The 14,167-nt window shown below is 51.9% G+C and overlaps 1 protein-coding gene across 1 annotated transcript in view; it reads left to right on the forward strand.

Moving 5' to 3' along the window:
- The first annotated feature begins 754 nt into the window (after window positions 1-754).
- LOC137527476 (uncharacterized) overlaps window positions 755-14,167 on the forward strand; it is a 36,264-nt gene continuing 22,851 nt past the window's right edge. The window contains exon 1 of the mRNA XM_068247991.1: window positions 755-1,896. Coding sequence (XP_068104092.1) covers window positions 755-1,896 — 1,142 coding nt within the window. The remainder of the gene's footprint in view (window positions 1,897-14,167) is intronic.

The following is a 14,167-nucleotide window of genomic DNA, read 5'->3' on the forward strand; positions in this document are numbered from 1 at the left end:
CTTAATCTGGTCAAACCCGCAGTCGGGAACCGTATACGCAGGCGTGCCGCGGGCCGGTTCCTGACATAATTGGCTGGCAGCGGTGGGATCGTTTAGTACATTAGTACGCAGTTTAGCTCGCTATTCTGAGTACTAAAGGCTGGAAGCTTGCTAGAAGCAACTAGCCTACAGAAGTCTACTCAGTGCAGAATCTATATACGTTTTTTTTTTTGTTCAAAGATACACACTTGGTATTTGCTTTCCCTTCCCCCCTTTTTTTTTTCTTTTTATTTTTTGCAACACGATGGCTCAGAAAGCATCCAGCTATGCAAGGCAAAACAAAGAGATACTACTCAACCTGTGTGAGCACAAAGGCATCGAGACGGTGAGCGGCCAGACTAAGGAGCAGTTAGTTCGTGCGCTCGAGGAGTATGATGAGGCAGAGCGAGCCCGTGCTTCAACGTCAGCGGATGCAGCTCACGACACGCCAGAGGAGGAATCGCTCCCGCCACAGAATGCGAGTGGAGACGATGTCCTGGACGATCCACCAAGCAGGGAGATGCCATCTCTGGAAGCTGATCTACAGCTACTGAACTCGGCTGATCCTGAACTGCGCCTAAAGCTGATTCTACTGCACCGACAGGCAGAGGAGGGAAGAGCTGAACGGCAACACCAGCTGGAGCTGGCTAAACTTCAGCAGCAGAACCGGTCTGCTGGACCCGCAGAACGCGAAGGTGAGCGAGTCCACAGAATCCCCCTGGATAAGTTCCCCGCTATGGACAAGGACTCTGACATAGACACTTTCCTACAGGGGTTTGAAAGGACTTGTCGGCAGTATGGGGTGCCCCGTGAGCAGTGGGCAAGATACCTCACACCAGGGCTGAGAGGCAAGGCCCTGGAGGCGTTTGTGAGTCTCCCCCAGGAGGAAGAAACAGACTTTGAGGCAATTAAGAAAGCCATCATTGCGCGATACCACCTCACGCCAGAGGTGTATCGCAAACGTTTCAGGACAGTGCAGCGAGGTCCTAATGACAGTTACCTGGATCATGCTTGCAACCTGCGCACTGCCTTCCAGCAGTGGGTAAAAGGACTGGCTGTTGAAACCTTTGATGCCCTGCAGGAACTGATAGTAAAAGACCAGTTCCTCCACACTTGCCCTGTTGAGGTCCGGCAGTTTGTACGGGACCGAGAGCCAAAGACCGTGGATGAGGCCGCGAAAGTTGCTGATGCCTACACGTCCAATCGAGCATCTGATTTTCGGAGGACTACGGCGCCCAGCTGGAAGGGAGAAAAGCCTGCGAGACCTTCTCCTCTGAGCACCCAGCGAAGCCAGGTCCCGCAGCCGCCTGGAGGTAGAACAGCCACCGTTGACACTCGGAGATGTTTTGCCTGTAACAAACCGGGTCACATCAGTGCTACGTGCCCAGAAAAGAAGAAGGAAGCCCCAAACTCTGGCGGGGCCCGGAATGCGTTGTGTGCCACCAGGAATGCAGGTAGCTATGCAGAGAATCTGCAACCTGTCACGGTTGGGGATACGGTTACCACCGGTCTAAGAGACACTGGAGCAGAGGTGACTCTAGTGCACCCCCAGCTTGTGAACCCTGAGGAGTACATTCCTGGCAAGACTATGGCTGTCAAAGGAGTTGGGGGTGTCACCCCCGCCATACCCACCGCCTTGGTCCACCTGGATTGGGGGGCCGGCAGCGGAATGAAAGAAGTGGGGGTAACGGATGCCATCCCCACAAACGTTTTGTTGGGTACTGACCTGGGACGGTTAGTGGCCCGGTATGAGCCTACTCCACACCCCATGGGGCCTGCACCCCCAGCAGAAGTTCAGGACTCTTGCAAGGTACTGTGTGATAATGCTGTGCAAGCGGGGAGTGCTGGTGAGGCCCCAGGGGCTACGGACTGTGTACTAGGAGCCAGCCCTAGTGAGTCTCCAGTACCCAGGCCTGGAGGAGGACATGTTGTTACCATGAATGCAGATAATGTTGATGTAAAATGTGATGTGTTGCATAATGACATGTGTACCGTGAACGTTCCGTCAGCTGCAGTGGTGACCCGCAGTGCTCACCGGGCTGCAGCAGACGAATTGTCCACTGAAGGGGCTGATGTCACTGGGTCGGGCTCTTCCACTTCAGAGCCTGGCTCTGAGAACCCAGAGGCCTCTCAGTTTGCCACCTCCCTGGTGCCTGTGGCCGACAGCGCTGAGTTCTCCGAGGCTGTGCGACTTGATAGCAGCCTGGAAGAGCTCAGGAGTCTGGCGGACAGGGCACCGGTGGAGGGCGACAGAGTGAGGGTGTACTGGGAACACGGCAGACTGTACAGAGAGGTTATTCCCTCTGAGCCGTCTGAAGTGGAGGAGGCCGACCGGCAGTTGATTGTTCCTCACAGGTACAGGGAGCAGCTATTGAGAATAGCACATGAGGTGCCCCTGGCTGGTCACTTGGGGATCCGCAAGACCAAATCCCGGCTTGCCCACAATTTTTATTGGCCCCACATGGGGACAGATATTGCTGATTTTTGCCGGTCTTGTGTCGCCTGTCAGCGGGTCGGCAAAGCTGGTGGCACCGACAAAGCCCCACTGAGGCCCTTACCCATAATAGAGGAGCCCTTCCAAAGGGTTGCTGTTGACATAATTGGGCCTCTAGCGGTACCCAGCAGCACAGGGAAACGTTTCATTCTTACGGTGGTAGATTATGCCACTCGCTACCCTGAAGCTGTAGCCCTGAGCTCCATACGGGCAGACAAGGTTGCGGACGCATTGGTGCGCATTTTCTCACGGGTCGGTTTTCCCCGCGAAATGCTCACCGATCACGGCCCGCAATTCATGTCGCGCCTAATGGAATGCCTCTGTAAGCAGATGCAGGTAGAACACATCATGGCCAGCCCTTACCACCCCCAGACAAATGGGTTATGTGAGCGGTTTAATGGTACTCTAAAACAGATGCTAAGGGTGTTTGTTGAATCGCAAGGGAGAGACTGGGAGCGATACCTGCCCCACTTACTGTTTGCTTATCGTGAGGTGCCCCAGGCATCCACCGGGTTCTCGCCCTTTGAGCTATTATATGGGAGGAGGGTACGCGGACCCCTCGATCTCATTCGAGAGGTCTGGGAGGGGCAGGATATGGGCCCCGGGGTCTCCATAGTGGAATACGTTCTGAAGTTCCGGGAAAAGATGGACACCCTGGTGGGGTTAGTGCGAGAGAATCTGACTCAAGCCCAGGCCACCCAGAAGCAGTGGTATGACCACGGGGCTAGGGAGAGAGTTTATGAGGTAGGTCGCAAGGTATGGGTCCTAAACCCGATGCGACAGAATAAGCTGCAGGCCGCTTGGGATGGGCCCTATACCATACATAGGAAGATTAGTGATGTGACCTATGTGGTCGCGCTGGATGACCGAGGTAAGCAGCTGAAAACATACCATGTAAATATGTTAAAGGAACATCATGCTAGAACCGCTTGCGCTCTCCCTGTCTGCAGTTTGCTACCGGACGGTGAAGCAGAGGCCCTGGTTGACATCCTGGCATCCACCCAGGAAACCGACTCTGTTACCGAGGTGCAGATCAATCCGGAGTTGACAGCAGAGCAGCAGGCTGGGCTATCTGATGTGCTGACCCTTTACCGTGGTACCTTTACAGCCCGCCCTGGTCTGACCAGCCTGGCTGTACACCATGTTGACACCGGAAATAACAAGCCGGTTAGACAGTCAGCCTATAGAGTCTCCCCTGAGGTTCAGGCCCACATCAGCAAGGAGATTGAGGAAATGCTGTCACTAGGGGTGATCCAACGGTCGCACAGCGCATGGGCATCACCTGTAGTGCTAGTACCCAAACGGGACCAGACCACTCGGTTCTGTGTAGATTATCGAAAACTAAATTTGATAACTGCATCAGATGCTTACCCAATGCCGAGGGTCGACGAATTGTTAGATAAGCTAGCTGGCGCGCAATATCTAACAATCGTGGATTTGAGTCGGGGATACTGGCAGGTCCCTCTAACAGCTGAGGCACGGGAGAGGTCTGCCTTTATCACCCCCTCAGGTCTGTTTGAGTTTAATGTGATGCCTTTTGGGATGAAAAACGCCCCAGCCACCTTCCAAAGGGTTGTAAATGGTCTCCTGGAAGGTTTGGAACACTGCGCTGTCGCCTACCTAGATGACATCGCCGTGTTTAGCGCCAACTGGAACGACCACTTAGCGCAGCTGTCACAGGTTTTGGGGCGCATCACTGCAGCAGGACTAACAGTCAAGCCTAGCAAGTGTCAGATAGGCATGAAACAGGTTCAGTACCTGGGACATGTGGTGGGGGGGGGAGAGCTTCGTCCAGATACTGGGAAGGTAGATGCCATTGTGTCCTGGCCCACCCCCCACACGAAGAAGCAGATTCAGTCCTTCTTAGGGACTGCGGGGTACTATAGAAAGTTTGTCCCCAGCTACAGTGCCCTCGCCAAGCCCTTGACAGACCTCACAAAAAAGAAGCTGCCCAAGCAGATTCTCTGGACACCAGAATGTGAACAGTCATTCACAGCTCTGAAGAGGGCCCTAGCCAGCCCTCCCGTGTTGCAAGCGCCAGACTTCAGCCGACGGTTTGTAGTCCAGACGGACGCCTCAGCCTTTGGCCTAGGTGCTGTATTAAGCCAGGTAAACCAAACTGGGGAAGAACATCCGATTCTGTACTTAAGTCGGAAGCTGCTACCCCGGGAGGTAGCTTACGCCACCATAGAGAAGGAGTGCTTGGCAATTGTATGGGCCCTACAAAAGCTGCAGCACTATCTCTACGGTCGTGTATTCACCGTCGTAACCGACCACAACCCTCTTAGTTGGTTACATCGGGTTTCTGGGGACAATGGAAAACTGCTGAGATGGAGCTTAGTTCTCCAACAATATAGCTTCACCATTCAACATAGGAAGGGGAGCAATCATGGGAATGCTGATGGGCTGTCCCGTCAAGCAGAACCAACAGTGTAGGTGCAGGCAGGATGATCTGGGAAGATCATCTGCCTTGCACCAAGTTAACGGCGGAGGTGTGGAGATATATTGAGGTGCTGATGATATTAAGGATAACAGGAACATATTTCCTTCATTTTTTGACTGTAACATATGGGATTGTCTGTTAGCCAGTCTTCCTGGAATTCCGTATAAAGTGTAAATTACCTATCATTGCCTGCTTCTAATGAGGAAACCCTTAATTAGACAGTTGCTGTGAAGCCTATACAGGTGGTCAGACCATGTTGTCTGAATAATGCCTCAGATGTGTATTGGGCTTGGGAGTAATTGGTCACCTGGCCAGAGTAAACTGAAGTCTGTCTAATGTAATTCTGTATGTAGATGTCCATTACCTCTGCCCCATTGTCCAGCAGGGGAAACTGTGTCTACTGCTAATTACCTGCCAATTGAGGAAGAATAGGCTGGTCGGCATGGCTTTTGAGTCTGGTGTCAGCCATTGGGACAAGGCAAGCCTGCTAGAGTCTTGGGGGCAGGGGGAAGCTGACACCTGAATGTTTGAAATGTATTTGACAGCCTACTGGAAATTATTGAAGAGGTGAAGTCCTTTTGATACCATTTTCTACCTGTGGAAATTGAATTATTGGTGGAGTTGAAAAGCCTCATTTAACAATCTCTTGATGTAAAGACATTGTAACCTGGGGAAATTGGGCTAAGGAAGTCTTTTGTTGGGTGTGTGGACTATAGTGGATGTTGGATCTCTGGAAATCCAATTATGACTGAGGATGTAATTAAATCCAGCTTCCCCCCTGTCCACACAGGCTTACAGCCTCGAGGCGAATATTTCATTATAAAAACCAGGGGACAGCTACCTCAAAGCAGTTCTCTTCTGACGGTAGTGGCAGCCGGTCTCCTGGCCCAAGCTAGTGAACTCCTGGTCTAGCCAGACTGTGTCCGTCCACACCAAAGTCCACGATTCTTCTATCGGGATCCCTTTATTTTGGTAAGCAAAATCGCTTTGTGTGTTATCTTTGTACATTTTATCTTGTAACTATTTTTACTTGTTTTTTTTTGTAATCTCTTTGTATATCTTCAGTTTTGCACTGTTCTATGTTTTTCTAGAATATTAAATTATTATTTAATAAGTTTGACTTCTGCCGTACTAAACTAACCCTCATAGCCTAGAAGAGACTGAAGTGTAACCGTGTATAAGTTCATGCCTAATTGTACGCTTGAGCAACACTACCGTATGAAATTGTAATTGCATTGTGTGTGGGGGCGTTTGTCATACGTTGGCCTAAGCGCGCAGCTGACCCAACGTACGAACAACGCCAGTGCGAGTAGCGACAGCAGAGTGGCTAACAGTATCGTTCGGAACGACTGTTAGTGGGTCTTTGCTTCACGACAGTGTAAGATTGCAACTGTGTGTGTGTGTGGGTGCGTGGCGTTCCCGTATTTGGCCTAAGCGCAAAGCTGACCCAGATACGAAAACGCGGAGTGCGCGCTGAGGACTCGACAGCAGAGTGGAAGTGTCTAGCGAACAGCTAGTGGTGGCAGTGAGAAGTGTTTGAGGGGTTCCAGCCTTGTTTGTAGCTTAAATAAGGCTGTTCCCCGCTTAATCTGGTCAAACCCGCAGTCGGGAACCGTATACGCAGGCGTGCCGCGGGCCGGTTCCTGACAGCGTGGCCTTCTCCTCCTGCGCCTGCTCCTGTTCCATCACGTCTGCTGCTGCTGGGTTAGCGTTGCCGCGTGGTCCCTGTTTATTGAACCACTTATCTTTATTACATTTATGACTGCATGGCGGTACAAAGCATGCTATCCGCACGCTTCTTGCCCTCATGCAAGGCCTGGGTTGTTGTGTCTCACAAAGCGTGGCCTTCTCCTCCTGCGCCTGCTCCTGTTCCATCACGTCTGCTGCTGCTGGGTTAGCGTTGCCGCGTGGTCCCTGTTTATTGAACCACTTATCTTTATTACATTTATGACTGCATGGCGGTACAAAGCATGCTATCCGCACGCTTCTTGCCCTCATGCAAGGCCGGGGTTGTTGTGTCTCACAAAGCGTGGCCTTCTTCTCCTCCTGCGCCACCCTCCTCCTGTTCCATCACGTGTGCTGCTGCTGGGTTAGCGTTACCGGTCCCTTTTCCTGGAACCTCTTATATGTATTACATTTATGACTGCATGCCGACAAAAAACATGTTACCTGTGCAAAGAAAACAGACATTTCCCGCATTTAAAAGACAGTTTTCCCTTTGAAACTTTAAAATCGATTTTCTCAAAAACTATAAGCTCTTTTTGCTAATTTTTTTTCCCTCTTGTACCCACTCCCAAGGTGCACATACCCTGTAAATTTGGGGTATGTAGCATGTAAGGAGGCTTTACAAACCACAAAAGTTCGGGTCCCCATTGACTTCCATTATGTTCGGAGTTCGGGTCGAACACCCGAACATCGCGGCCATGTTCGGCCTGTTCGGCCCGAACCCGAACATCTAGATGTTCGCCCAACACTAATAGGAAACGAGAGGCTGCTACGGGAGCAGCCATCTTAGCTGGCAGTCCAGGACTCAAAATGGCGGCAGTGGAGAGAGCCCGCCCCCGAGAGTCATGGCCCCCACACGTCATGGCAGGGGGGAGGAGGGGCTGGGGGATCCACGTCACGTCAGGCTGTGCTCGCGGCTCTGGGCAGAGCAGCTGAAAGGGAGGGGGGTAGAAATACAGAGACATGCTACTGTGTGTCTCGGGTCTCGAAGTATTTCCCCAGAGGTTTTCCCTGAGTCCATGGAAAGGAATGCCAGGATACGTGCGCCAAGCTATTACTGTAAGATTAGCAGGAGCACGGATAGGAAAAGTGTCCAAGCTAGGTGCAGGGACACACGTAGCAGTGCAGGTCAGGAAAGTGTCTGTACTGAGTTGCTTGCGGGATTATTCCTGTAAGTGGGGCACCTTAATGGGTGGTGCAGCATGAGTTCCCAATAGAGTATAGGGGGGACAGTGCATCAGGGGGGTGCCGGAGTTGGAAAAAAGGGAGTTGATCAATTCCGGGTTTCCGTCGCCGCGGCTGCAGAGCGGTAACGTTTTTTTCCGGTTTTTGTCGTGGACAGGGCCAGAGCTTGACTGAGAGGTCTATGCTGGGCTGGGGCAGTTTTTTCGTGTGTTTTTTTTCGTCCACTGATTGGTCAAATATGTTTTTTCCAGCTCCTATCAATTGTAGCACAAAGAACAAAAACTGACCGCAGTTCATGGGGCAATTATACAGATGATAGAATTGCCATGTACAGAGTGACAGTGTATCAGTACGCTGTTTGCCATGTGACTACCTACCATGTGGGCATTCAGGGATCTGCATACAGGCATGTGACGCTGGTATGCTGAGCCCTGCACCCTGTGTAGTTTAAGTGCAAAGCGCTCCTTCCTACAGGGAGGCAGCCGTTTTTTTTGGTAGTCTAGGTAGTGGCACGGCAAACATTGATCAGAGGGTACAACACACAGAACTTCTAGCAGAGCTGGTATCACGATGAAGTTCTAGATAAGTAAATGCGATAATGAGTAAGAGCATTGCAGGCTCACCTGCAAAGCAGCATCAGGTGTGGCATCTGTGATCTGTGCATGCGACGGCCGCGCATGGACAGATCAGGGGAGATGTGGAGTGAGCTGCAATGGGGTGAGAGCTTCCAAAGGTGAAGCGAGCTTCCAAAGGTGAAGTCCGCGGGAGCATATTTTAAACAGGTAAGTACTGAGGATAGTACTGAGGTAGGGGGGTGAAGTTTAACTCCAATCTACCAAAAAGAGTAAACAGAGTTCATGAGAACCATAAAACAACGAGATCAATTACGGTATATATTGATCATTTTAAAGGGTAAAGAGTACAAGCCGCAGGGCGAATCCCAAATCATTAATAAGAATTGATTTGTTTGTATTTCGATTTCAGGTGTTTGGCAATATGGAATGGAGACAGCTGCAGTGCTGGCAGCAAGGATGGAGATGTCAGTCGGATAAGCGAAAGGTTCCAGATGCCAATCTAAGCTTGGAGGAACACGAGATTCCTGAAATCGGAAAGAGACTAAAACACGAGATTCCTGAGATTGGAAAGAGACTAAAACACGAGATTCCTGAGATTGGAAAGAGATTAAAACACGAGATTCCTGAAATTGGAAAGAGACTAAAACACGAGATTTCGGAGATCGGAAAGAGACTAACAAAACTGTCTGAGCAAAGCATAATGCAAAGTGCTAATCAGTGGTGCTCAGCAGAGCTCGAATATTCGAGTAGCTCGAATATTCGAGCTCTTTTCCAGCTATTCGAGCTCGGTATTCGAGCTCCGAATAGCTGTAGCTATTCGAATGGGCTATTCGGTACCGAGCTCGAATAGCGTCATAGCCCAGATTGATGTCCTTAGAGCCAATCAGAGGGCTCCCAGGCCCTCTGACGGCAGCCAATCACAGAGGGGGACCCTGGCCAGCCCCTACCCTATAAATAGCGGCCGCCATGTTACGTTTCTCCGTCCTTGCCTGAGACTTGCATAGAGAGAGAGTTGCTCCTTTGTGCTTTGGCTTAGCAAGAGCTTTATTGTGGTCATTTACCTAGCGTTTTTGCTCACATACACCTCCTATACACACCTATATTGTTGTTAGTTAGTTAGACATTGTATTTTAGTTAGTAGCTTTTGTGTTACATAGAGACAGGCCAGCTGCTGCAGGCTTACAGCTTTAGGCCTCAGGGCCTTGCCTGTGTGGGCAGCTGTCCTCCTGTCCTCTGTTTATTTCTCTCTATTCTATACCAGTATTTCTGCTGTCCTTTACTACTGATTGTATTAGTATTGTAGTCATATACTGTAACTGTACTAGGACACTCACTGTCACTGTTCATAGGCTACTAGCTGCTCCTGCGTGTGTGCACTCACTGTCTGTGTACACACTACACACACTCTATTTCCTTCTGATAACTGATTGATTATTGTAATTAGTTAGTTGTACTTACTGTTACTACTTACTGTACTAGGAGTCTAGGACACTCAGTCACTGTTCATAGGCTACTAGCTCCTGCGTGTGTGCACTCACTGTCTGTGTACACACTACACACACTCTATTTCCTTCTGATAACTGATTGATTATTGTAATTAGTTAGTTGTACTTACTGTTACTACTTACTGTACTAGGAGTCTAGGACACTCAGTCACTGTTCATAGGCTACTAGCTCCTGCGTGTGTGCACTCACTGTCTGTGTACACACTACACACACTCTATTTCCTTCTGATAACTGATTGATTATTGTAATTAGTTAGTTGTACTTACTGTTACTACTTACTGTACTAGGAGTCTAGGACACTCAGTCACTGTTCATAGGCTACTAGCTCCTGCGTGTGTGCACTCACTGTCTGTGTACACACACTACACACACTCTATTTCCTTCTGATAACTGATTGCTTATTGTAATTAGTTAGTTGTACTTACTGTTACTACTTACTCTTACTGTACTAGGAGTCTAGGACACTCAGTCACTGTTCATAGGCTACTAGCTCCTGCGTGTGTGCACTCACTGTCTGTGTACACACACTACACACACTCTATTTCCTTCTGATAACTGATTGCTTATTGTAATTAGTTAGTTGTACTTACTGTTACTACTTACTGTACTAGGAGTCTAGGACACTCAGTCACTGTTCATAGGCTACTAGCTCCTGCGTGTGTGCACTCACTGTCTGTGTACACACACTACACACACTCTATTTCCTTCTGATAACTGATTGCTTATTGTATTTAGTTAGTTGTACTTACTGTTACTACTTACTCTTACTGTACTAGGAGTCTAGGACACTCAGTCACTGTTCATAGGCTACTAGCTCCTGCGTGTGTGCACTCACTGTCTGTGTACACACACTACACACACTCTATTTCCTTCTGATAACTGATTGCTTATTGTAATTAGTTAGTTGTACTTACTGTTACTACTTACTGTACTAGGAGTCTAGGACACTCAGTCACTGTTCATAGGCTACTAGCTCCTGCGTGTGTGCACTCACTGTCTGTGTACACACACTACACACACTCTATTTCCTTCTGATAACTGATTGCTTATTGTAATTAGTTAGTTGTACTTACTGACTGTTACTACTTACTTACTGTACTAGGGACACTCACTCAGTCACTGTTCATAGGCTAGCTCCTGCGCGTGTTTGCGCGTGCGTGCACTCACTGTCTGTAGTGTACACACACTAAATTTACTTGTGATTACTACTGATTATTGTAACTGCTAGTTGTACTTCCTGACTGTTACTACTTACTTACTGTACTAGGGACACTCACTCAGTCACCTCACCCACCAACCCACTCCATTAAAGTACCCCACTTTTCACCCGCCCTTTTAAAAAACTTTTGTCTATACGCCCAAAACATTTAAGATGTCTGGAAGTGGCAGCCAGCGCGGTTTGGGCAAGGGGAAGGGCAGCAAGGGAATCAGGAGGAGAGGGAGCAGCATTGTGGCAAGCCGCGGGCGCGGGCGCGCCACCATGCACAGTTCCGCAGCAGCAGCAGCAGCGTCAGTGGCTAACATTCCTCCCATAGCCACTGGCCGTGGACGCCTTGGGCGCCGCCCAGCAGGAGCATCTGCAACTCACGCTGCAGAGACACAGCAGCAGCAGCGTGTAGCACCTGCTCCGATTTTCCTCCAGCCGGGTCGGAAACGTCCCATTGAGGAAAAGCATGCAGACACTGTGGTGCAACTCATGACGGAGGATGAGCAGCCCGCCATCAGCTCTGCATCCGAGGCCTCCACCCTCACCACCACCACCACCACCCCTGTTCGCAGCAGCCGCCCAGCAGGGTCTGGGGAGGAGGCCAGTTCACCGTCACAAGTTGGCGACCTGTCACTCAGCAGTATTTTTACCCCAGGCACCATCAGGGTATTGTCTGCTGTTGTTGGCGATTTGGAGGAGGAGATGCTGATGGGCACTTTGGGGGATGAGGGATTGGACAGCAAGACTGTGGCGACAGTCAAGCAGCCCATCCATGCATCAGGAGAGGAGTTTGGGGGGTCCTCATCCCAGCAGGACATGTTTCAGGAGGGGGAGGATGATGATGACCCGGTGACAGACAGAGACTGGGTGCCACCACCTCCAGGGGATGTCGTCCTCAGCAGCTCTGAGGGGGAGGAGGAGGATGCTCTTGTGGGCCTTGCAAGGAGGCGCATCATTGCAAGCATTGGCAGCAGCAGTAGGCAGGTCCCACAGCCTGCTGGTGTCTCAGGCTCAGCAGCAGCAGCAGCATCTGCCAGTACCACCACCAGCCGCACCCAAGCCCCCCAAGCCCCCCCCCCAACCACCACAGGGAGACAGGCAGCAGCGCTTCCATGCCGTAGGGGGATGTTTCTGTCACCAATCTGGCGCTTTTTCACCATGCCCACAGTGTACAGCAAGTACGCCACTTGCAACCACTGTCAGCGGAAGTTGAGCAGAGGTGCAGACCCCTTAAAGTTCTGCACCAGCTCGCTCATCAACCACCTTGCTGCGAAACATTTCCACCAGCATCAGGAGTTCCAGAGGCTGAAGGCATCTGGTGCTGGCAGTGGCACCACACCCATCACTGCACAGCCTTCAGCAGCAGCAGCAACAGCAGCCACCCGCCCTCCTGCTCCTCCAGCAGCACCAGCAGGAGTGCGGAAACGCACTGCTCCTCCCCCCTCTGCAACTCCTGCCGCCGACACTGAGGCCTGTTCTGGCAGCCAGTCCTCAGTGGCCTGAGCCTCCTCCGCTGTGTCTGCTGATTCCCGTGCCAGCAAAAGGCCACGCCAGAGCCTTTTGAGCGAGTCCTTCCAGGGGGTGGTTAGGGCTCTGCCTCCCAGCAGCCGTCGCGTGCGGCAGCTGAACAGCTTGCTGGCACGGGCCATGTGCTCCCAACTCCTGCCGTACACGCTCGTGCAGGAGGGGAGCGACATTCGTGCGCTGCTTGCTTGCGCAGCCCCAGACTGGCAGCTCCCCAGCAGACACTTTTTCTCCCGCAAGGCCATTCCTGCACTGCACCGCTTTGTGATGGCCAATGTGGAGCGAGGGCTGGAGCACGCGGTTGGTGAAAGGGTCCACGTCACCATGGACTCCTGGAGCAGCCGCTTCGGGACAGGCCGCTACCTGTCCTTCACTGTCCACTGGGTCAGCTTGGTGGAAGGGGGTGAGGATGGGAGAGCAGCAGCGGGCACAGCAGCAGCAGCAACACAGTGGGTGGTGCCACCCCGCAGGGTCAGGGGAACTGCAGCAGGTTCCTCCGATCCTCTGCCATCCTCCGGCACACCTGGCCAAACCCCCCGCCTCAGCAGCAGCGTGAAGGCCCGCCACTGCCAAGCGCTGCTGCACTTGGTCAGCCTTGGGAAGACCAAGCTGACGGCAACCCATGTGTTGGCCAAACTCCAGGAGCAGGAGAGGATTTGGCTGACCCCCAGAGGCCTCAGAGTCGGAAAGGTGGTGGCCGACAATGGGGCCAATCTGGTTGCCGCAATAGACAGGGGAAACCTGACCCACATCCCCTGTCTTGCCCACGTGCTGAACCTGGTGGTGCAGAAGTTCTTGCGCACCTACCAGGGGATGGGCGAACTGCTGGAAACGGCAAGGAACGTTGTGCGTCACTTCCGGCGCTCGGCTGCAGCCTGTGCGAGCCTGGAAGACTTGCAAAAGGAGCTGGATCTGCCACGCCATCGGCTGATCCTTGACGTTCCGACTCGCTGGAACTCCACCCTGGCGATGTTGGAGCGTCTGGTTGAACAGAAGCGCGCTGTCAAACAGTACCTTGCCCTGGCCACTGTTTCCGCCGCTCAGAGAAGGGACAAGACCAGCAACATCCCGTCCATCGTCCCCGATGATGACTGGAGGCACATGCAGCAGGTGTGCTTAGTGCTGGCTCCCTTTCTGCAGGCCACTAACATGGTGAGCAGGGACCATGCTATGGTCTGCGAGTGGGTGCCCCTGGTTTGTCTGCTGAACAGGGCCCTCGATGCTTTGCTGGAACAGGGAGCGGCAGCCTTGGACCAGCAGGAGCGGCAAGCAGCTGCACAGTCCACCTCTGAGGGGGAGGAGGAGGAGGACTTGGTGGAGGTCCCTGACCTTGCTGCTGATGAGGGGGATCAGCACAGTGCAGCTGAGTTGGTGCGGGGGTGGAGAGAGGATGAGGCTGACGAGGCAGAGGAGGAGGATGAGGACAGCAGCACTGCCGTCGATGTGCCAGCAGACGTGGCCCGCCTCTTCCCAATGGCAGCGCACATGCT

The sequence above is a fragment of the Hyperolius riggenbachi genome, chromosome 8 (assembly GCF_040937935.1).
Source record: "Hyperolius riggenbachi isolate aHypRig1 chromosome 8, aHypRig1.pri, whole genome shotgun sequence".
Classification (NCBI taxonomy): domain Eukaryota; kingdom Metazoa; phylum Chordata; class Amphibia; order Anura; family Hyperoliidae; genus Hyperolius; species Hyperolius riggenbachi.